The sequence below is a fragment of the Thermobia domestica genome, chromosome 7 (genome assembly GCF_964235325.1).
Source record: "Thermobia domestica chromosome 7, izTheDome1.hap1.1, whole genome shotgun sequence".
Lineage (NCBI taxonomy): Eukaryota > Metazoa > Arthropoda > Insecta > Zygentoma > Lepismatidae > Thermobia > Thermobia domestica.
The window spans coordinates 42257129-42282795 of NC_137460.1; the positions used below are offsets into that span (position 1 = coordinate 42257129).

Here is a 25667-nt window from a genome sequence, read left to right on the forward strand (position 1 = left end):
TACAGGCTTTATACCAATTGTTCTATGTACTTTATTATTATACTCATTAAACAATTCTTGTAATATATCTATCCATTTATAATTTCCTTAAGGTTGGTTTAAAGGGACAAATTTTCCGATAGATGGCACTACAGTTTTTGAATTTTCCCATACCTTTCACGATTTTTTTTTTTCAAATTTCAACCTACAGACTTCAAATTTTTAGAAAAGGAACTTCATAATCGATCGAAGACAACAATCCGTGCCGATTTTTTATTTAGAATTTTCTTCATAGTTGAAATGGCTTGATTGTTGAAATGGATATCCAAACCTTTAACAATGGAATGAAGAAAATTCTAAATAAAAAATCGGCACGGATTGTTCCCTTTAAAAGGTTATGAAGTTCCTTCTTTAAAAGTTTGAAGCCTCTATAGGTTGAAATGTGTAACAGAAATCGTAAATTTTCGTGAAAGGTAAAAAATACATGGGAGAGATACGAAGACTGTACTGACATCTATCGGCAAAACTTGTCCCTTTACATCAACCTTAAGTACTAACATTTTCCCCACATGTTTTGTTTAAGAGTTCTGCTAAAACCGGATTTAGATTTGATGGGGCCCTAAGCTATTGAAAGGGGCCCTTTATAAGTCAAGTTTTAGGGGCCTTTTCTAGGTCAAACTTTCCTTTTCAGTGACAAAATGTTGCCGTTTTTTAAGTTTGAATATATGCTATATGCTAATTTATGAACCTAATGGATATCTAAATAGAACCAAGGGTCCATTACAATCAGGACTGGGAAACGGAGCTCCATTATAAGCAGGAGCTCACTACAAGTGGAGCTGAGAAATAAAGTCCTATTATTTGCTTCATAAAACTCTTGTACATAACAATACAAAACATCGTTGTTGTATGCGCTTTTTATATTTTATTTGCTTTTTCTTGTTATTTGGAAATTACATTATAATCAGTTTTTTCCTTTAATTTTTTTGGCCCCCAAGCGAGTGGCGCCGTAAGCTTATAGTTTGTTTAGCTTATACGTAAATCCGGCACTGGTTAAGACGTTCTACGATATGTTTTTACGAGGGCTCAAAATGGAGGGCTTTAAAAAATGGAAAAATTCGCAAAATATCATCTCTCTATGACTTATGGTTTCCGAGATATGACTCCTTAAATCTCCGGAAATCGGAGTTTTTTTGGCCAATATCTCGGGATCGGTAAGAGTGACGCGAACAATGTCATGTCACTTTCTCAGGTAGTTTTTGATGCTCTATCGAATGGGGGGGGGGGCTCAAAATTGAAAAATTCGCAAACAGTGTTGAATTCAGACATTTTCACTCGGGGGGGGGAATATGAACTCCTCGGGGAGAGGGGAGTTTGGATGAAGTAATTTCTATATTTTGTGATTGAAATTTTGAGAGTTTCTCGGGGGGGGGATAAATTTTCTTCGGGGGAGAGATTTCCCCCCGGGCTACCCCTGAATTCATCCCTGTTCGCAAATAACACACAAACACACACACACACACACACACACACACACAGAGAGAGAGAGAGAAACAGAGAATTCAGTAACGAACTTTTTAAGTTCGTTGATAATGCCGTTATGCTATGAGTTATCTATGATTAACATAGAATGGGGCGTAGCTACGTGAGAAGTATCGTAATCATAGCAATAACCAACTTTTTTTTCTTATGTTAGAAATCCAGACATCGATAATTCATAGCTTACATCAATATTCATGAACATTCTGTTTATGACGAAATGAAAAAAGGATCGAGTTTTGGAGGATGATTTTAATGTGAGAAATTTATGTTTATTCGTGTCTGGGGTACCGTATCACGACTAAGCATTGACAAATATTCTATCTATGAAGTGAGTACATACCTTAGACTTATTATAGATGTCGGTCTAATAGAAGTCCTGTAGATTATACATTTCTAATGTTCAAGTCGGAACCACTGTTGGATACCGAGTTCTCTTCTTTTTGAGTTCAGAGTCGCAATCGCCATAACTTAGGGAATCCAAGTCGTTCTGTTTCTCGGCTAATGCTGAGGTAGTGATGCATGAACTTACAGTGATGATGACTTGTGTAAGGTACAGCGACGCAAATCTGTCTTCAACATTGGGGGAGGAGGGGGGGGGGCTAAAACCGTTCCCATAATCTTTTTTTTTTTTTTTAAGCGATGTTCAAAATATTTATAAAGTTGAAAAACAATGCTGTGGAGGACCAGGGGAGCAGAGCTGTCTTCAACATTGGGAGGCGGGCAGATTTTAGGCTTAGGCCCTACTATGGGGGAAAGACTCATATTACGGTATATGAATCTGATTTTTGAGGTGAACCCTTATGTATGTATGTATAATTATATCTACTGTACTATATGTCCAATAAAAATACTAAATACAATAATAATGAATAATCTAATAAAGATAAATAATCAATCTACAACAATAATAAATACTACAAAATTTTCTATGTATCCATCCGTATTAATAGAGTTTTTTCTTATCCGAGTTAGATCCGGTTTACATTAGCTCGGATAATCGTGATTCTACTGTACTTTTTTCTTTTTTTCTTTCTTTCTTTTTTTTCTTTTGTAAGTGACTGCACACGTTAAACATCCTCCTTCCCAGAAAAAAAATATTGAAGGGAAATTGTAATAGTTTGTTTTCCTTTTTTTTTTTAAAAAAAAAACTGTCATTAATTTCACACTTCACACTATGTTATCAGATAAGTAAGTGCTCGCTGTTAAAGCGAATAGACTCATAGGTAAGTAAACCATCTTATATCATGGAATAGTGGCTATGGTTTTTTTTATCAGAAAAACGAATAATAATAATAATAATAATAATAAAACGTGCAGCAGAAAACAAAGATGGGGAAAAACAAGAAGCTAATAGTGTATAAGCAGTGAAAATGTATTACGAGCAATTTTTATCTTGTCTTACCAATGTTTATCATGACTCACAGCTTGTTTGACTTAACAAACTTTTCTGTAGTATCCGGATTTTAAACGACAGGTTATCATATCTTTTTTTTCTAAGAAACAAGAAAAAATATATTACTTGATCGTGTTTCTCAGAAGAGTAATACTTATAAACTTCACTGAAGTTCGAAAAAAAGAAAACTTTATGGCTTGTCTGTCTATTTTGAAGCTCAGGAAAAAAAAAAAAAAGACGTGTGTCTGCGCTTCCTCCCATGTTATACAGACAGAGCGTTCCATTAGATTCTTTGGTAAAGTGCGTTTCCTTGTAGAAGCACGAGGACCGTACATTTGTCTGTGATCATCGAGGAATTTTCCTCCTCTAGCGAGATAAAAAGGAACAGATGTTGGACAGTAATTTCAGTACCGCTTCATTTCATCTTAAAGAGCTCATCTCAAGTACCCAATAACCACAATCCTCCTCCTCCTCTTCTTTTCCTTGTCCGTACAAATAACGAAAATTTTCTGCCGATTATCATTTTTCCCCTTTCTTTTATTCATCGTTATAAAAATTTCTGTTACAGGATATTTCATCCCTACATTTTTTTTTTTAAGTGACTGCCAGTTCTCATAAAACAGAATAGCTAATGGTAGTACACTGTGGTTTGTTATCCGTTTTGTGTGTTTTCGTTTTTTTTATTTTTTGTTCCCCCAAAACGTTTAATTTCTGCTCGACTTTTTTTCCTCTTTTTATAAAAAACCCACCCATTTTTTTGTGTTCCACCCCTTCGGCTATTATCCCACAACCTGGTTGGCCAATATTAGAAAATTCTCGTGTATTGAGGCGGAGCGCGAGTGCACTATAGGCGTTTCTTTCTGGTGGAAATGTTAGGCGATCTGGGAAGGGATAAGCTGATGGGCGGTTACCAGGGAGGAGTCACAGCTATGATTGGCTGCTTACCGTGTTACCGCCTCCGGGGGGAGACCGGACTCAATTCAAGTTGTTCCTCTTCTTGTCGCTAGAGGATCAGTGTGTCGGTGACGAGAGAACGGTGATCACCGAAGCGACGTTAGGCCTAACATTGTACGCCAACGCGGTGGAAGCCGGGGTAAGTCGCCCGTGCGTGCATAGAGAAGGACTCTGTATAGAAAAGCTAGCGGAAATTTGTAGTAGTGGCGGAGAAGAGGGGTTTTGGATTTCGCTGGTACGCAACTCTACAATACAAACCACCCCCTAAACAACGCGCCCCTCCCCCTCTAGTGTCTCCCCATTTGTTACACTGTACCTTTTACGTGTGTCTGTGTATGTGTGTGTGTGCAGCGAACCTCACTCACTGTTACTATACGTTTATTGATTTGTTTTCTACACGGCAACTAATACACTACTATTTAGCTTACATATATGAGAAGGCAAGTGGACCCTGAACCATATGAGACTAGTGCAATACGTGTTCACTCTGTGATACTGCGAGAACTAGCAGCTAGTACGACCCAAAGTGTTACAAGTGTGTTGTTATTACAAGGACTGGAGCTCTACTACCTGCAAACTGTTCTAGGAGCTGACGGTTTAGGTAGCCTCGGTATGTTATGAAGCGCCGCTACAAAAGGGACACGCATGTCATCGTGGATAACGGAGTAATTATGAACTTGTTCATAAAGCATCCTAGAAGATAAAGCTAGTGTTCCGGACAGAACGATACAAGAACGGTTTGTGTGTGTGTATGTGAAAACTGACCGAAAAGGAAGAGAAAATTCAATTACCATAATGTACTGTACAACAAACTTGTGATTTGTGCCATTCTTTTAAGACTCCCGAATAAGGACCAACCCCAGAAAAAGTGTTATAAGTTACATTTTATTAAATTAGTTATTAACTCATGGGTCGTAATCAAGGATAGATTGGTTGACGCCCCCCTTCCTATTGTGTTCAATTTGTATTTATTTTTCTATCGGGAACTCTTTTATTAACGTTTTATTCTTTCGTCTTCCGCGTTTAATCAAGAAAAAAACTGTATACAAACAGACGTTTGAATGAGTACTGGATATTTCAAATTATCTGTGATCTCTGGACAGTTGGGGTAATATTTTATTTCACCACAAGATCACAAGAAACTGACCATAATGTCGGCGTATACGCAGTTCAGTTACTCGTACCCGTCAGCATCGCAGGTAAGTTTTCAATTTTATTTATTTTATGTATTCTCCAATCTTGGTATTTTATTTTATTTATTTATTTATTTATTTTTGCCATTCTTTGGCTAAAGCATTCATTATTGCGGTTGATTAGATAGAACTATTTTTTTTATTAAGTTAACGGTGTATATTTTCTGGAATAATTATTATAATAGAAGATACTAATGCTGTATGTGTCGCGATATCAGAAATTAGGAAAGTTTCAGGTTTTTAAAAACTGTTTATTGAATGATTGAAATGAGTTATTTTCTAGTAATTTGATAGAATCTTGGTTTCTTGCCTCCCAAATGGGGAATCCTGGGTTCAAGTCCCGGTTGCTGTAATTATTACATATACTTCGCTCGTGATACAAAGCGAATAATGTATTGCTTCGTTTCAAAACTATCATACCCTGTTGGTTCTGTTACCAATATTTTATTCTTGCTAAAGTAGTTTAAATCATAATTGTAAAGATTAGTTTTTACTGGACGGACCGGTATTCGCAATTGTGACCTGCAACAAACTGTGTACAATTCTATATTGTATGTTTCGAGAGTATTGTGTTGCTTTAGTTCTCGTGGATTCTTACGTATTTACACTTCCAAGCATTTTCTGTAATTACCTTCCCGTTTTCTTGCCTGTAAAAACTTTCGTAATAAACTAGCTCCATTTGTATGGTCATATTAATGGTATGTCTAAATATTATTAGAATGCATGGTGGTTTTTGTGCTGGAATAGATTATGTGAAATCCAAGTGTCGAATGCATGTGCGTATTATGTCTGGGAGAGTAAACGATCCAGACGTCAATCGGCTTTGTCTACCTGTTTTAACTAACCCACCGGTCGGAACCGGCTCCGCTTGCGGGGATAGCCACCAACAATTCCCGGTGTTAGCGTAGTTCCTTCCCGTTGTGGTGCTCGCACGCAGAGCATGAATTAACTTTCTTTCTGATGAACGTTTTGATTTCCTTGAATAAAAGAGAACTAAATAAAAGTAAACTGCAGTTTGTTATTAATTACCATTAGTGATAGTGGTTATGATGGGTAGATAGTTATTTGTAGTCGCATAATGGTAACTTTGTAATAGTAAAATAAGTGTTTTGACATGCAATGTAGATATTGGGAAGGATTATTTAATTTCATAGTTATGTGTCATGTGATAATTGCCATGTAATTATTATTATTATTATTATTAGGAGTAGTAGTAGTAATTTGTATCTGGATTTGTGATCAGTTAAATCGTTTCTACAAGCACTGAAGATCGCGTTTCTTGTTAAATTTGACGATAGCAAAGGTGGAAATGGTCTTCTAAATGACATCTGACCGATGTTTCTCCAAAGTCGTGTGCGTTGGAATGGCTGTAGTTTTATGTCACGTCTTTACGATATTTGTAATTTTATTAGATTAGTAAACATTCCTTGTAGAAAGTATATAGAGATTTCTAGACCATGATTTAAATTTTATTTATTTTAAAGGTGGCGATAATATGATCTTGAGAAATTCGGGCACGCTTGTGTGGTCTGCATTTCTTATACTTTTTAGATAGCATTAGGATAGTACTATATTAAATTACAAGCAGTGTTTCAGAAAAAAATGTCCCGGGGGGGGTAACGCTTAGTATTCGAAGGAGCACTACTGGTATTATTCTACTTATTATAGACGTATTATTTCGGTCTTCCCGGGGGGAAGGGGAGTGCCCCCCAAAACATGTATGGAAGGAAAATATTGATTACAAGTGCGTTTGAACCTTTCCCAAACTCCAGGACCACACACGTCAAATTCTAGCGTTCCCACGATTTAGTCATTTATAAATGTATTCTACATTTTCAAATTGTGTATTTCTGATGTTAGTGTGGTGTTAATGTTTCTGATCTAGCAGTACATGAAAATGGAATTTCTAGCTATAAAATTTAGGATTAGAATCGATTTTCCTATATAGCCTTCCAGTTCTATTAGAATTCGATAATTCCTCAATAAAATATTCGGACATGATTTATTCGGGAAACCATTAATTCTTTGAATTAGGTTAACAGTATTAATTTCTGATCATTTTTTTAAATTATGAAATATATAGTGATATATTAAATATGAACAGTTAAATGTTGAGATTATGGACGAATTAGGAGGCCAAATACTGTCTACCCATTATTGGAAATTACGTTTTATTTAGATATTATATGTACTCTTTGTATACTGACTTGCACAGGCCTTTTAATTATTTTTTTTTTTTTAATTCTTTGTTTAGTCAATTAATTTGGATTTAATTTATAGGCTACGTTCAGTTATTTTAGTTCATCAAGAAGTCTGTCTGATTTAATCCAAACTTCTATTAGAATAGGAAAATATAAAAGTAACTTCATTATTGTACTGTATTTTCTTAATTCTTTCTTGTGAATATTATAAAAAAAATAAATAAATAAAAAGAGTCTATGATCCGAAACCATGGGATTTTGTTTTATAAAATCTAATCTGTTGTATCTTTCAACATGGATCATGGTCATGGTAGTTCTTTTGCGGTCGACTTTGCAGTATTACTTGTGATGTTGTAGTGTACAGTATATTGAGAAGGGAGTCTTGTCTCTAGTTTAAAATAAATAAGCGTACTTGAATGTATATTTTTGATCCTTTCTCGTTGACGTTTTAATAATAGTAGACAGATAAATTACGTCTGCATTTTCAACAAGACTGTACATAAACTGCCATATTTTTCTCTATCGATCCAATGACTTTGGAGACCCCTCTATATATTGTTCTGTTTGCGTAAAACATTTATGAATCCACGCGTCCCCCTTCTCATAATTCAACCAGTAAGAACCCACTTAAATAAATAGAGGGCGTTTTGAAAAAGAAAAGAGTTAATATTTAAACTGTTTCTTCCAAAACTAGTCTGTATACCTGCCACCAAAATTTCTTAACTTCTTTGTGTAGACCCTCCCCTATATATAGACTATTTGCTTATAGCTATTTTAACTTTGAGCAGGACGAAGCAATTTGAGGGCACGAAATAAGAACTAATCTTATCAGTCTGTTAGTTCACCCCGAAACTTATTGATTTGAATACAGTAAACTCTGTCTATGTTGGCCATTTAGGATCCATTTGCTTCCACATAATGGTCCAACTTAATATAAATGGCTAGCAAGCAGAATATGTAGTAAACCATAATTTTGCATATATATATATATATATATATATATATATGAACAGTAAATGGCAAAAATGACCTCCCAAGTTCAGTAAATGACAAAAATTGTAGAACTGAGACCAAATTGACAGATTGTACTGTAATTATATAAAGTTGGAGGAAATGACTTTTCTTTGTCACTGTACACTGTTATTAATTTCTCTTTGTTGTTATCTACTGTATGTAGACATAAGTGTTTGTGTTTCAAATTGGTAGACGAGAGGAGGAAATCAGCAATTTGGACTATTGTAAACAGTGGCGTATTTACGATTTTGTTTCGGTAGGGGCTTTGCTAACTTTCGGGGGGGGGCTTTGCCTGGAAATGTGCAAATTCTGCAAGATATTTCATTTACTTTACTATACTAAGTAAGAGGCATATATTCCGAAGTTGGGCGTCCGCTTTCGTCAAGTTTTTCCACTGTTATCTCCTTTCCACACTTTCTGCAATTTGTTATTAGGTTCATTAACCCGTGCTCTTCACAAACTTTTAAAAGATTTTGCTCGTTATCAATGTATTCCTTCACAGATGTTAAAACTGCTAGTTCATTGCCCTTGTACATTCGCCATATTGGTAACATAAATGCTCGTTTCTTTCCCACAATGCAACTGTTCGGTTACCTTGCGCCAAGTAGTTCCCTCCGCCCGCCATATAGTCCCATGTTTATAACCGCTTATATATAACAAATAAACAGGTTTTTCGAGACTCTTATATATTATCAAGCACACAAACGATCAAATTATCCATATATTTCCTGTAAATTTTAGAAATTTCGCTGGAAACGGACGCCCAACTTTGGAATTTAACCCAAGTAAGATTTCGGGGGGGGGGATTAAGCCCGGAAGCCACCCCCCTAAATACGCCACTGATTGTAAATTAAACTATTTACAATCAGGACTATTGTAAATATGTCCGAGTAATTTCTATGGTTATTAAGTACAGTATGGTTACATTGCATAGAATAGTCAGAAAATATTTCTGAATTTACACTGAAATTTTAGGTTATTTATAATATATTTCAGGAGGATCAATTTGGTATTAATGTTTATTACTTGCAAATACTAATATTCATGCTATAGAGGGGTATGTGTAAAAAAAAAAAAATGAGTATTTTCAGATGTAAGATCTACCTTCAGCATATATACGCATACACCGTACATGTATTTGTTAAATTTATTATTTCATTTATTTAAAGACATAAAATGAGTTGGGGGGGGGGTAAGTGTAGTACTGGGATCGATTCTAAAGTTGGCGGTTTTGTCCTAGCGTCATGAGGCATTTGGGAGTTTAAAATAATTAATTAATACATAAAAGTACGAAGTAACCTATTTTAATACATCGCGTAGTTATACTATGCAGGGTTGAGGAGGCCGATGATTGTGACGGTGGTTTCCAACCTATGTGTTGCGCAGTCCCATCATCAGGTGTGCCGCGAACTTTTAGAATTGGAAGATCGTGAGGCATTTTATGATAAAAAAAAAAAACCTCTACCAGTTAACGCCTCTAGCGGTAGCAACAATGCACGTTACTATGTAACCACTACTTCATAGAAATTTACGGTCTTTCAGTATTATTTCTATAATTTATATTGTTACCAATAAAAACGCGAACAAGTTGGTCGCGATCGTTTACTAAAATTTGTCGTCAGTCTAAAAAGAATGGAAACCATTGGATTATGGGAATCGTGGAGGAAGTAGGAGAGCCAGAAAATATTATTTGCCACCAGAAATTCACTCCACCTGTGAATAAACCAGGGATCTCTCATTAAGAGGTGGACGCTTTACTGCTGAGCTACCGTGCGTGAGACAATCAAGAATCTCATTCAATCAAGAAATAGCAAATAAAGTTTGGCATTATTATAGGTGGTACCCTGTGTACTTACCACCCCTATAGGTGGTACCCTGTGTACTTACCACCCCTATAGGTGGTACCCCGTGTGCTTGCCTACCACACCACTAATAACTTCAGAATCGAGGGACAATATGGGTACAATTTTCCGTAAATTAAAAATGTAATTTTCTGTACCTTCCAGCTATAGCACTATTACTCTCAAAATAAATTTTCTCAAACGGAAAGAACTTTTGTTGCTGAGTGTACTTGGATCTCTATTCGATTTCTTTTCTTTTTTTTTTCTCATAGTTTGACCAAGCATCGCAAAACAGTTCAAACGATCTGCGTGAATTAGCAAATAACCTCTAGAAAGCCGGTAAAATAATGGGGTTTGTTGCCAATGCGCTTTTTGTGTAACAGCAAATTGTAAATGCGCCGTCTGGCCGGACAAAACCCTTCTTCAGGTGTAGTTATAACAAATTATTATTATTATTATTGCTGCAGCTTGTTAATTTGAGGGCTGTTGCTATTAAATTAATGTGGTTATATTTTGATTTAGACTAGAAATTGTGTTTTTCCTGACGAATTTATTATTTTAATATTCTGCAGTTAAAATTCCTTCGCATTTTCTTCTATTTCCCTCCTAATTGGTTTCTGAAGACCATTCTAATAAACATTGAACTTTATGAGAGTGCAATGGAATTATTATGAAAACGTATTAACGCATACATGGAGGAGTTTTATGTATGCGTGTGAGTGTAGGAGCTAATTTATTGTAAAACCATTGGCGTCTCTATTAGAAATGTCTTGTTGAATTAAGTTTGATATATTATATATATAGAATTCTTGTGCGAAGAAGAAGGAGAGATTTCTTATTTCCTCAATGACAATTTCCAACACATTCAGTGATATATTTATTTATTTATTTACTTTTAATAGCCCAACCTAATTACGGAAATCAAGGATACCGGGTTAAGAACTTTCTCGCATTAGGTAGGGTCTTCCACGTGCAAGGAGTGCTGAGACGAGACGGACATGTGTGTGTGTGTGTGTGTGTCCCTAAAGAAAAATCGCGTGCATTCATTCTACAATATATATTTCTTTAAAAATAAAAGAAAAAAAAGGTCTTTTCTTTTTAATATACCATTTAATAGATATTATACCGAGATTATTTTGCATTTTGTACAGTTGCAAGAAGGAAGGAAAAACTAAATGATTACTTTACTAATATAATATGCACATGGTGAGGCATTTAATTCTTAATGGAATTGTTCATAATAAAAGTAATTTTTGAATGTATAATCATTCATTAAAAAAAAAAAAAAAAAACTATGATTAAGTTATACTTGCCAGGACGTATATTGGATGTAATTTTGCTTTAATTTATAAACATCATGTAATTCAATTTATATTTAACACGCATGTGTGGGTAATTATGAAGGTGTTTCTTAATGCAATGTCTTTAGGTTGTATTTATTTGCGTATTAACTATACGAAAATATAAAACAAAGAGACATTTATGACTAATTTTGTTATATTATATTTGTTTTTGGCGACTGCACACTAGTGTTAAGACTGTTCGGGTACACGTGGCACATTCTCATTATCGTAGTTTCTTTTTTTAGTTAGTTAAATATTTAACTAACGCTTTCTGACTAGAACAATACATTTATTTATTAAAATCAGGGGGTAAAAGTGAGGGGTAACGTGGGGGGATGTCGTTCCTCCACTTCTAGAAAATATCTACGACATCCGTCCATTTTCTAAAAAAATTAAAATGGACAAAGATAGGCACGGGGGATGGTGTGGTGTGACGCCTTTTCAGATCCACTTTTACCCCTGATCAGTGGCGTAACTAAAAGCTTTGGGGCTCTCCCGCAGACAGCGTGAGGTAGGGGCCCTCCCGCAATGCGGGGTCTGCAGGGCCCTTATTTACGCCCCTGCCGCTGGTTAAAATTAAACTAATATATCGCTGTTTCTACAGTTTAACGTTGTCGACAATCAATCGAGTGTATGAGAAAGTGTATTGTTCTGGACAGAGAATGTTTGTCATTTTCGTAATGGATAGAGTTACAAGTTGATTAGTCTTTTGTCCAGGGCTAAAACAAGACTGGATTATGATAATGAACGAAAGCTTTGGACTCACCAGTTTTAGTGGGTGCCGTGTGGTCTCTCATCGCCAGTTCTCTTGGATCTTTAGATCTGAGTTCCCTAACTCGTAATTCAAGAATAGTTTCTTACTTGCTCCACCAGAATTTACTTCCGAACGTTTGGGGATCGAATCCAGAACCCTATATATCCAAGTTAGACGCGGCAATTAGTTCTATTAATTAAATATTCCAGGATTAGTATTGTCCACGAGACGAGACGAAAAGTTATGTTGTCTCGTCTCGATTTTTCTTGTTTTGTAAATTACTGTACAAAATTTGTGCTCTGATTCTTCATAATTTTATGTGGAATCTATTAGAATTCGTCCATGTTACGAGAAATCCGCGAAGAATGTAATATAACAACATTTAAACCATATATATTGGTCAGGAAAATTGTCTAATGTTTGCATATCTTTAAACATAGATAAATGCTCTTAATTGTGTCCATACAATCTCTGAATTGTATATCACTAGAACAATGTTCGAGATCTAAGGCTTGTGTGAACTGGTGTTGTTGACAAAAAACGGAGACGAGATTTGTCATGTGTCTCGTCTCATGGAAACTCTACTCAGGATCCCCTATACATGAGTTCGTGTCCAATTTCCTTCTGCATATCCTTATTGCACTTGATAAATCGGATCCTGTATTCGGTTTAATTTAATTTCTTGCAATAATAACAACATGCATAATATTATGCAATGTGTGTGGCCATGTATGATTTCTTTTTAAATTATCTCTAATTACATAACTTTTATAATTGGCTTAATTAGTGAATTATTAAGTGTTACAAAACGCTGCACGGGAATTAGGCACAAATATGGTTCTAGGTGTTTGGTTTTTCTTCGTTTCTAGATATTTAATTTATATAAGGTGTTAGTTAGTTGATTTTTCACAGTGTTAATTTTCGCGTTTTATTAAATGTAAATTGAAAGATAATAGTCTTTATTTATTAATTTTATGGCTGTAATATGTTATTACGTAACAAAATGCTGTTTTTTGATGGAGTATATATTGTATAGTACTTTCAAAAGTTTCCGTGTTGCCTTGTATAGCGCGTCGTCAAAGTGTGTGACTTCACCACATAACATATTAGGCTTATAAATATATTTTTTACTCAATAAGTAGGGTAACTTTTTTTTTTTTTAATTTTCGTAACACAAATCGACTATCTTAGAACACCTATTTTAACATTTTGCCAGTTCTAAAAAACTTTTTTTTTTTTTTTTTAAAGAAAATAATGAATATTTAGTGTTGACAAAATTGATGTATAATTGAAGACGTCTGTGCAAGAAAGGGATAACTCCAATTACGGATTTGATTCACATTAAAAAAAGAAACTGTTAAAACGCAATTTATTTTCATTTAGCCTCCAAACATTTTGCAAAGAAATGTGATATTATGGCGATAAAACATTTCTTTGCAAAAAGTTTGGAGGCTAAGCTAAAATAGAGTAAAATAGATTTCTAATAATATTTTGTTTCAATCCTGAGCCACATGTCAAATTGAGATGACCCCTTCTTACATCAACGTCTTCAAGTCTTCCCAGTACTTTTTTTTTTAATTAGAGACCGAAGAAGTAATGAATTATTGATTTTTTTTGTCTGTAATTATTTGTTACTGTCCCTACATTTGATATGATTTTATTGATATGTAAATTGGAGAGTAGTAATGTAAGAGATGGAAGATAGAATGCTTTTCCAGGAGAATATTTTGAAGGGATCACATCCTGGTTTCTGAACTCATTGAACTCCTTACCTCGATTTTCGTCGTATTTTCCTTATTTAAGAACTGTTCTTTGCGTGGTAATCCCTTAGGAGAATATTTCGGAGGGATCAGTGCTTAGTTTTGAACTCATTGAACTTCTTACCTTGATTTTCGTCGTATTTTCCTAATTTTAGGAATGTTCTTTGCGTGGTAATCGCTTAGGAGAATATTTCGGACGGATCAGTACATAGTTCCTAAACTCATTGTACTCCTTATCTCGGTTTTCGTCGTATTTTCCTAGTTTAAGGTCTGTTCTCTACGAGGTAATCCCTTAAGACAATATTTCAGAGGGATCAGTGCTTATTTTTTAACTCATTGAACTCCTTACCTTGAGTTCCGTCGTATTTTCCTAATTTTAGGAGTGTTCTTTGCGTGGTAATCGCTTAGAATAATATTTAGGAGGGATCAGTGCATGGTTTCGGAACTTATTGGACTCCTCACCTCGATTTTCGATGCATTTTTTTAATTTAAGGACTGGAGAATACTTCAGAGGGATCAGTGCTTAGTTTTGAACTCCTTACCTCGATTTTCGTCGTATTTTCCTTATTTAAGAGCTGTTCTTTGCGTGGTAATCCCTTAGGAGAATATTTCGGAGGGATCAGTGCTTAGTTTTGAACTCATTGAACTCCTTACCTTGATTTTCGTCGTATTTTCCTAATTTTAGGAATGTTCTTTGCGTGGTAATCCCTTGGGAGAATATTTCGGAGGGATCAGTACATGGTTCCTGAACTCATTGAACTCCTTACCTCGATTTTCGATGCATTTTTCTAATTTAAGGACTGCTCTTTGCGCTGTAATATCTTTCACTTTTTCTGCAGTATCTTTTATCCCGGAAATTCTTGAGTATGTGTATTGGTTACCGAAATAACGGATGGTTGTATATTTTGGGTAAAAGTAGAAGCTCTTTATCTACTTAACTAAAGCTTATGGACACCTAACTGACTAGATCGTGTAGTTTTGCCGAATAATACGGATAATGTTAAGAAAGAATTAACCATGTTGATTTGGTCCATTTGGTCTCAACTAGTTCGACAGGAAAACCATGAAATTTTTCTAGAACATGATTGTTTTTAAGGAAAAATAAAAGCTTGCCTGATTTCATTTTATAAACGTTCATTTAGAAAAATGATGTACTTCCTTTCCTCGTGATTTTTTTTTTTTTTTTTTTGTTTTGTTTGGGAGTGTGGTGTAAATTCTCGTAAAACAGGGAAGCCATTCGTGTAATTTAATTACTAGATTTAAAACTAATTTTCACTAAGATAGTAATTGACGTTTTTGTTGGGGCTAAAAATTATCGGTTGCAGAGTTAATTTCGAAGATTTTTTTTTTAAGAAACTTCTTTGTAGTTTCTAAATTGGTTCATTTTTTTTAAGGAAGAAGTCGATTAAAAAACATAAAAAGAAAGCTATGTTAACTTTGCCCATCGTACAGTCCTCTACTCTCCACAAAGATATTGTCATATATTTAACATATTGATTTATTGTACGCCATCTTTGCTTTTTTGGTGTGGCTTTCATTCTATACCATCATAACGCCATTCTTTGCTTTCTTTGTTTTCAGCCGTGTTTTCTCTGTTCTTTCCATACCTTTGTCAGCTCTTCTTTTCCATGTGTCTTTAGATCTACCCGTCCCCCTGTTTCCTGTAGACTCCATTTTAGTGTATGTTCCATGTTCATTTCACATGTACTTCTTTTAAATATCGGTTCTTGAATTGCCTTTCTCAATAACTTTTGTTCGTACTTATATCTGATCGTTGTGTATATTTACTTTTCACTTTTACTATATTCTTAGAATTTTTTTGATAACTATTGCTACTGCTTGTGATTTTTCCGTGTTTCTTGATCATCTATTAAAACTTTTGACAATTGTTTTAAATATTCACACACGTTAAGAATAATTATGGATTTTTTTGCTAGATTTTGAAAAGGCTTTCGATATAGTTTCAAGGGTGAAAGAAGTTGAATATATTACTAAAATAGATTTTTAAAAAAATGTTCGAGCAACAGTCATATAAAGGCCAGGATTGTGCATGATGGTAAAGCTATAAATGGAATAGAAGTCCAGTCTCGGGTTTATATTTCCCAAAAGTATTAGTCTTGTAATACTAGTGTAAACTGTTTTTAAAATCAAATATTGTACAATTGTATTTACCATGAAGTCGTTCGTGACAAATTAGATGTATCAGCATTGGTATTTGGAAATGTCTTTTACTATTATTCTAGAATTTTTACTTCATGATTTTACGACTTCTAAACGTATTACAAGACTTATTGCTGTGAGAAATATGCTCATGGTATGAAACTGGTGTAAATTCCAACTTTCAATAAATATTTGCTAAAAATCAATAAAAGAAACTAGTTTTCTTTTTGCACAACGGGGAAAGGCATTGCAAGTTAATCCTTTTATTTATTTATTTTTAGGAAAATGTCGATTTTTAATTAGTAGCTACTGCTTCAGTATACCTACTATTCATCTGAGTGTCATGATTCATACTCTTCAGAATAACATAAGCTTTCAAATGGTACTTTGTGCATGTGTATATGATACCGGGTATACTACAAAAAGAAAGCTTGGGGTAAATAGGAAAATTTCCCTCCTAATATATACTTAAAAAAAAAAAATAGTGTTCCCCGCAATGGAGCAGCCCCGGATACAGATACCAGACGATAATTTATATCGAAAACATGAAAAGTATGAGCATGTGTTGAAATTTAGCTTTTTAGCGACTTTGGACGGTCTTAACTCTGAAACTAGGGACTTTTCTCCACAGATTCATATTAACCTTTTCTCTTATTTTGATGTTAGGAATAGTTTATTATTGGAGTTCACTAACATTATGTACATATGTGAAAGTAATGATCTCATTTTAACTTTGCGTCACACAGTTTCAGTTTTTCCAGACAGGCAATAGCTTTTTGCAGCCACGACTTGCTATTAATAACATTAAGAATCTTGCCTCTAACAAGCGTATCAGGAGTTTCATAGACCTTGTGACCGTCGTGTCATTTATTCATATGACCCCTCAGTTTGCCTCACGACGCTAGGTGAGCGCCGTAAATTAGCAATCACTAGCCGGGAATCGAACCCAGGACCACGCGGACGTGAGTCTTAACGTCCTAACAACTAGGCATTGAAATTGCTTTTCTGATAATGAGGTCTGGATGTTAGTTTTCCAAATGTTTGTATGTTTACTTCGAGAATTAAATTAGGTAATAGGAATGATTGTTTGATATGCTGTTGTTATTATAAGTTGTATGCGCGTCACTTTTAGAGGAAATCAAACAACAATAGATACAATCTGCTAGTGTCATATACAGAGAACTCTTTCGGTTTTGCTTAAAACTGAAAATTTGTCTTCAAACATTTAATTTTGTTCAACTTGATATCTGTCGATTGATATTCTTATCTTTGAACAATATTGTCGTTACACAAATATTAGAATTCAAAATTATAATTTTGGACTATATCGGTCATAATTTTAGGATGTATCAATCAACATTTTGGGCTATATCAGTCATGATTTTAGGCTATATTGATCAAATTTTTGGAGCTATATCGGTCATAATTTTGGGCTATATCAATCAAAATTTTGGACTTTATCTCACTAGTTTCATTGTTTATTGTCGTCTTACCGGTGTCACAATGAAGAGGTTCATAAATGTATACCTCAAGATCAATTTCATTTTGATAGATGGCGTGGTTATCGTTACCGAAAAAGGAAAAAAAAAGTTTTCTCGGCTATCCCGAAAACCGCGCATGAGGAGTTGTGCTTACCTTTATCATTTTGTTCCGCTCGATATCATGTTCATCTTGAGACATTTTTCTTCTCGTTAAACGCTAATAATACTATAATTTAAAAAAAAGAAATAGAAAAAATAATGTAAGAACCAAATAAACGAAACGTCTTTAGTACAAAAATGAAATCTTTCAGTTTAACGTCCCGTGATTATGCCATTTAGGCTAAAATGGACGGATAATTAAGGGCAAGTGAATGAAAATGGGAGAATCGGTGAAATGAGAATGTAGAAGAAAACCCATGGTTATGATGATGTTCACCACAAACTTTACTTGGCCGGGGGTTCGAACCAGGAACCACACAGACCAGAAATAATCATTCTACCATTGAGCCACCGACCCTCCCATTTTTAATACAAAAACAGTTCCTTTATCAATCTTGCATATGAATCGCTTAGTGTTATAGAATAAATATGTTGTTCAATATGGATAAACTGTAATGGAATAATAGGAACGTATATATATATATGATTTGATATCAGTAATTTGTTAATGCAACTTAATACGCCTACAGCATATTGATATGTAGACTTTATTTGTAATACTGTTTATGAAACACGCAATAGGAACATATTTCTTAATTTTGCTTGTTTATTTCGATGCCGTATCTAAGTAATCAAACAACCTGGTTTTGTCAGTATACTCCTTTCCGTTATTTTAGTTCTATTAAATGGGTTCTTCATGGGTATGACTTTTCACAAATATATATACCTATCATGGTTCGATCTCGTATTTAGTATTTTGGGACTCACTCTAATGTTGTTGTCCTGAAATTAATATTAAAAAAAAAAGCACTAATGAATTAAGTGCAATCGAATCTTAAAATACTAATTATGACTCCCAATTCTTCAACTTTATCAGCGTTTGACAATGATAAGAATTCAAAAGTTTTAAGGCATATCAATTGATAGGTTTAGTCAAGGGCGCCCATGTTGTGGTTTCCGGGGGGGAGGGGCAAGTATAAGCGACATTTCAAATGTAGTCTCAAACTTTGCGGTAACTATTGGGTTTTTGGTCTTCCGAAGTACAATTTCCTGTAGAGGAGGTGAGCGCCCCACCTTGCCCCCCTTCCTGATGGTCTCCCCTGGGTTTCATGGAGCTGAACGAAGTCGGTACGGGTGGATGTAAAATTATCATGCGTAGTTTCAGAGTTTTTTTTTTTTATAGGAATGCTAGGACAAGATTTGTGGCTGTCTCGTCTCGAAACTGTGCTGTAAAACAGACGTCTCGACTCGAAAAATGTATATTTTTCTATTGGAAGAGCCGTGTCTCGACTCGAATTTTGTCAGGAAAATCCAGTCTCGACTCGTCTCGTGCGCATCCCTATTTGTAAACTTAAAAAATCGATGCCTCTACGATTGCCACGACACATACGAAGATGAAACTAATACTTTCGTATATACGCTTGTAAACCTTTTCAATAGAACATTAGCAGGGGGCACGGTGGCTCCGTAGTAGAGCGCTTACCTCTGATGTGTAAGGTCTCTTGTTCGTTCCCCGGCCAAGTAAGTTTGTAGTGGACAACATCGTGACTGTGCGTTTTCTTGGGGTACTTTCGTTTCCTTCCACATTATCGTTCCACCAATTATTCCACCATCATTTACTTGACCTTAATTATCCGTCTCCCTTAACCTAAAAGGATATAATCGTGGGACGTTAAACTGAAAGCTTTCATTTCATGACATTAGCAAGGTAATATTGTAAACTACAGTATAATTTAAATAAAATAGGTTTATAGCCCAGAAGTTATGGTTGACTATTTAAGCTTTTTTTTTTGTTTTAATTATAATATTGTCGCAAGCAATGGCGTATTTAAGGGAAGGGCTTCTGGGCTTAAGCCACCCCCCAGGAAATTTTATATACTATTTTAAAGTAAATGAAATAGCTTGCAGAATTTTCACATTTCCAGTAACTAAGTTAGCAAAAGCCCCCTCTGGAACAAAATCATAAATACGCCGCTGGTCGCAAGGGGAATAACATATTGACTTGAACAAACTGACATGCCTGAGAGTGAATTCTGATGCGTGGTTTTCGAAAAAAAATTAGAGTAATGTAGAATTATTATGGCGTTGAAGAGTGTATCGTCCGTTATCATCTATAGGGATAGATTGCTTATTTATTAATTTACTATAGATGTAATATATATATATATATATATATATATATATATATATATATATATATATATATATATATATATATATATATATATATATATATACACTATTAGCTAACAAATTATTTGTATACTAACAGTGTCACAATACTATTTTTACTAAAATAATAACTGTAAACCTGTAATTAAAGGTAAGGTAATACGTGATTGTCAGTATTTAATACGAGAAAACATAATGTCTTGAATAGAGTATAGTTTTGTAATCTTTTGTAAATATAAAACTAAGAATAAAATTCTATAGCATTATTTATTTTTTTTAAAAAAAGTGTGTGTTGTCTCTTTCATGAGAAAACTACTCACGCAATCGTACAAAATGATGGCACCTGCCGTCGTGCCTTTTTAAGTAAAATTAAGTTACATAAGGAGCAATTATAAATACATATACAGTAATAAGTAGGTGCAGTCATTCCTACAAACTTTTGCAAAATACTAAGCTACATGTAAAGGTAATATTTTAATTTTTTTTTTACAACTTGTATATATATATATATATAGTTTTTTTAGCCATGGCTGGTGACTTGGTTCTCTCATCCAGCTGTCGTGGTGGTGAGATTGTATGCATGGTGAACGGACTATACTCTCTCCGGGGTTTAAGGGCGCGGTGGCTCAGTGGTAGAGCGTTCACCTCTGGGGTCCCGGGTTCGATCCCAGCCCCCGCCAAGTGAACTTTGTGGTGGACAAACACCGTGCTCGTGGGTTTTCTCGGGGTTCTCCCGTTTCCTCCCACTTTCTTCATTCCACCATTTCACTCATCTCTCATCATCACCGTCTCCTTTAGTCTAACCGGCATAACCGTGGGACGTAAAACTCAAAGATTTCATTTCTCTCCGGGATTTATCTCGATTGTGGCAGGCCTGTACACAGAAATTTATATTAAGTGGGCTCTTTTTTTTAGGGGGGGAGATCCAAAACTGCAAGATACTTCGTCTACGTAATATTGAACCGGTATTATTCCACACTTGGAAAGACGATAAGTAATTGCTAAGCTGTCACCTATATCATTGGAAATAATGATAGAACTAGATCGGTTTTTATAAGAAAAGGCAGAGAACAGATGAAGTGTAAAATCAATCTTATGTTACATTTACAGGGTTCCTACTGGTCATGGAAATGTGGGGAAAATGGTACAGGTCAAGGAAGCGCAAGGGAAAAGACTGGAAATCAGGAAAAGTCAGGGAAGTTTTATAAAACATATTTTTCCTAATGTTATAGCCAATCATTATCAGTTAATGAATGTATAAGAAGTATCCTGTCTTCAGAGTATAATTAATTGTCAAACTTTTGTGGGTGGACAGTATGGGACGTTGCTCAGATTTTTATGGGATGTACGTATGAGCAATTGATTACTATTCGTCTCTACAGAATAAATGTTCTCATATATAAATATTCACCGTTATTTATTCCTTATTTGTATGTCAATGTCATGAAAGACAGGGAATTTCCTGCCAAAGGTCAAGGAAAGCCAGGAAATTTCCTGCCAAAGGTCGGGGAAAGTCAGGGAAATAGATTTCTTCAGATGGGTAGGAACCCTGATTTATCATTTCTCTCTAAACAAGTATAATTTTATTATGGAAGTGTACAATTGTATGTCAAGTCACGAAGTTTGATGGAAGGGAGTCTTGACCGGGTGGATCCACCGCATGGGAGCGTCCCTGCATGATGGTCTGTGCATCCGCCAACCACAACCGAATTCAAGTCTCGGTCGTGTTTCCAAGCTCACATTAGCAGTAAATTCTTCAATAACCTCTATGTCAGATAACAATATAATATACAAAACTTCTTTTATTAGAATTTATAGGAGAATATGCGAACATTTTTGGCTGTGTAATTTTAGGACTTTTAAAAAATTAGAGAGAAGGAATAAGGGAGTTGGAGGCAAGTGGAACGGATGCTCCAGATTTCGTGTCATAGAAAGAAAGAGTTAGGTTCTTCGGAAAACTAACAAGTTTAATATTTTTTAAAAAATACATGTATTTAGAAACGTTGAAAGATCACTTTGTAAATACATTTTCTCAATTGTATATTATTAATATAACAAATTGTATTAATTATAATGGAAATAGTGTTTCATTGATATGAAAAACTCAGTTGGTGCAAAATTGATTTATTTTTGCTGGATTTTGAATTCGTACGTACAGTACATCGCTCGTCCTGTAATTTATTTTTCGCCCCAAGTTATGTTGCCCACGAGGCGAACTTATCTCGAAAAAACGAGACTAGATATGCATTTTTAAATTCGAGACGAGACAAGAAACATGATACTTCTTGTCTCGTTTTCGATACTAGACAACACGAGATATTTCAAGAGTCTCATAAGCGACATTAGTTATCCCAGGTCTTTTGGATTTGAAACGATGTTTTAGTGTTCCTTGACTCATACTATAAAATCTATATAAATTAATAAAATGATGACGCATGAATGAAGTGCATTTATCAAGGTTTAAAGATACACAACTCGTTCCACAATGATAAGTTTGGTTTAAATGTTCTTATATCTTACCCTTCGAGGATATCTCGTGGCACGGAAGGATTATAACAACTTCAAGATGAAATTTAAAAAAATAAAAAAATCACGGCATACATTTAGAAAATACAACAAAAAAAGTTTCGAGTCAAGAGGAGAAAAGCTTTTCTAGAAACAAAAGGAGAAATAATTCTTTTAAGAATTGAGATGACGGGAGACTTATGGGAAATTTTACGAGACGAGACAGCCTGTTTCTCGTCTCGTCAACAATGCTAGCCCTAGAAATTGATGGGAGCGGTCCTGGGGTGGGGAAGGAAAGGGTTTGGTAACATCGTGAATATGATAGACATTCTCCCACTCTCCTGATCGTTCTATCACCGTTTGATCGCCATGACTTTAGAAGTCTATCGAAGTTTGTCATTGTGGAACGAAACTCACTTGTATGACATTTCGTCCTAAAAATTGTATTGATGCGACAAAAAAAAAAAAAAAAAAAAAATGCTTCTTTGTTACGTACAGATAGATATCACACTTGTTTTTTGATGCTTCGGCGGAGACGCCATATATGTTGAATGAAATACACTGCTTCCGAAAGGTCTAACATAAGATGCTACGATTTGTTTCTTTTTCGTTTCTATACGCTTGATAGGTATCTCCTGTAACTTTATGCTACGTTCTTACTGTACAACCGCTGTTCGCTTACCGCAAACGATCCAGTAGATCTATGCCAGACGGATTGTTTCAATTTTACGCTGTACCTATTGTGTGATAGGAAAATGTATTCACAGAATGCAGCTAATTTTGATATGCGAGTTTCATTTCCATATGGAAATGCTTTGTCACTATTTTGAGTAAGCAGACGATGAGATTAAAAAAAAAAAAAAAAAAAAAACGGATACAGTTCGCAAATCTATTTTCGAACCAGTTTTGTGAACAATTTTCCCTCGGTTTAGAAACAATATTTCGGAATATGAACTCGCACACACACGCGTACCCACATTTTCACGCGCCCAGTAGTGTTTTTGCTCGTTTGCCGTAATCCGTACTTACGAGAGTCCTAGCGAATCGTTACCATGATGAGATCTTGCGCTTCCAACAGGAAGAATCAGTTTTTTAACAGGACAAGTTTAGATTATCGAAGCCACATGGGTTTTTCACGCTGAAACTTTGTGGAAGTTTGCTGGCAATGTACTTCATTCTAGCACTTCATACAAAAGAGTATCAACAGCGCATTTTTCCCGCAGCCTTAACCTTTATAGGTAGGCGTGCGAAAAAGGTAGACTTCACTTCTTCGAAGTCTTTCTTTACTTTCCCATAAATAAAATCAATTAAACAATTTTAATATGTAAATAATTATAATAACAATAATGATACATACAAACATGGGAATTTTTTATATAGCCATTTTTATTAATTAGGATAATCAGAAAAAAATAGTGCACATGTGTATTGTAAAGGTTAATAAACTTTAGATTATTATTTTTGTGTAAAATATAAAAGCTATTTTAAAATGATGTGCAATTCCATTACTATAGTTTATTGCTATTAGCTTGTATTAATTCAGGTTGGGTAACTAAGCTCCTGAGCTTATTCTGTAATGCAATCAATCTTAATTTTATTTTAAAAAGTAAATCTTGTTTGTGAAACTAACCAAAGAATTAACATTGAAACTAAAGAGACATGCAAAGGAATTTCTAATTGCAGAAACATTTACAATAGGAAAAAAATGACGTATATATATATATATTAGCCTATAAGTCTCATTTAGCTGAAAAGAATTGTATGGGTGTAAATCCCATGCGTAGTTTTCGAGATAGTCGAGAAGTACTATTTTTTTCCCGTAAAAAAATTGATGCAGTAGCAAACGACTCCACCTGCTAACACTTTAGCTCGTGGATTTTCACAAAGGAAATTCCTGTCAGTTTTGTACATTTTTACACAAAGATGTGTATTAGGTAGTAGGTACGCATGCGGAATACATGGCAAATAAATCTTTAAACATTCTATTCTAATGGATAAATACAATATTTATTGTTGATAACATTGTTCACTCGACATATGGGTTGTACGTTTTTTTTTTTTAAGTATAAACCATTAAAAATTCTCAGCTTCAGAGGGCCCCGCTATCTTCCCCATATGACGTTCCTGGTTCATACTACTTGTAATAATAATAATAAACCAGCGACGTAGCAGTCCTTCATAAACTTGAGCCTGCACCGCTCTGCCTTTGAAAGGTTAGCATATCTGGAGCTTTCTAGACCGAATATTTTGTTCAGGTGACCCCCTCGCGGCGCTGGATGGACACCGAAAATTGCGATTTCCCTGCCGAAAGTCGAACCTGGTAGCACACAGACATGAGTCCAGTACTCTTTAACCATCAGGCTACAAAGCCCCCACTGCTATTATTATTATTATTATTATTATTATTATTATTATTATTATTATTATTATTATTATTATTATTATTATTATTATTAACGTCTAATGTTTATTCTCAGTTGGCTAGAGAACATAGATTAACACTGAAAAAGGTGAAAGACTATGGAATAATTTGTGAAATAGACATATGGAAGAATCCCGAGAAAACCTCACTCGAGTCTGGTTGCTTTCAGTTCTTTCATCATCCTCTCCCAATCGAGTGTGTATGTTGCAGCGGATTCACTTTTGAGTTCTTTTATATGGACACTATTCGAAGATCCTTTTAAAAAGTTATATTGTTGATATTATCTTTCAAGATTTTAAGGCAATTGCTGCATACTGTGATAGGAATTATTACTGGCTCACAATTCTGGACACAGTCTTCTGGTATTGATGTAGTAAGGTGAATTGAGTTAGGGCTTAATATATTTGGGACTCTTCTACTCGAGAAATAATAAATAATAATTGTATTGACGTAACGTAGAACTGCTTCGTGGCAAATTGTTTACATTTCTTGCCTTTATTGAAAGGGAATAAGCACGAGCAGCTTTGATTCCTGATAATAAAAAAAAATCGATTCTTGATAAAAAAGAATTTGGTATAATTCGAATTCCAGAAACCGTACAAGAAAATAAATCAATAAGTAAGATTTAATTATTCTACGTTCTTTATGCAATACCGAGTTTATGAAGAACAAGGGCTGCAATTTGTGGGGTGCACCGAACATCGTACAAGATCAACCCTCACAGTACATATCGTTCCATACCCCACTCGCTCGCCATCATGAGAGAGCTGTATTTAGAAGACGACGCCACCAGA

General features: G+C 34.8%; 1 protein-coding gene across 2 annotated transcripts in view; it reads left to right on the top strand.

Moving 5' to 3' along the window:
• The first annotated feature begins 3918 nt into the window (after positions 1–3918).
• LOC145690033 (homeobox protein caupolican-like) overlaps positions 3919–25667 on the top strand; it is a 212047-nt gene continuing 190298 nt past the window's right edge. The window contains exon 1 of one of the 2 annotated variants that reach the window (XM_081764531.1): positions 3919–5067. In XM_081764531.1, coding sequence (XP_081620657.1) covers positions 5020–5067 — 48 coding nt within the window. In that variant the 5' untranslated portion in view covers positions 3919–5019. The remainder of the gene's footprint in view (positions 5068–25667) is intronic. The other variant, XM_081764532.1, reaches the window with a different exon arrangement.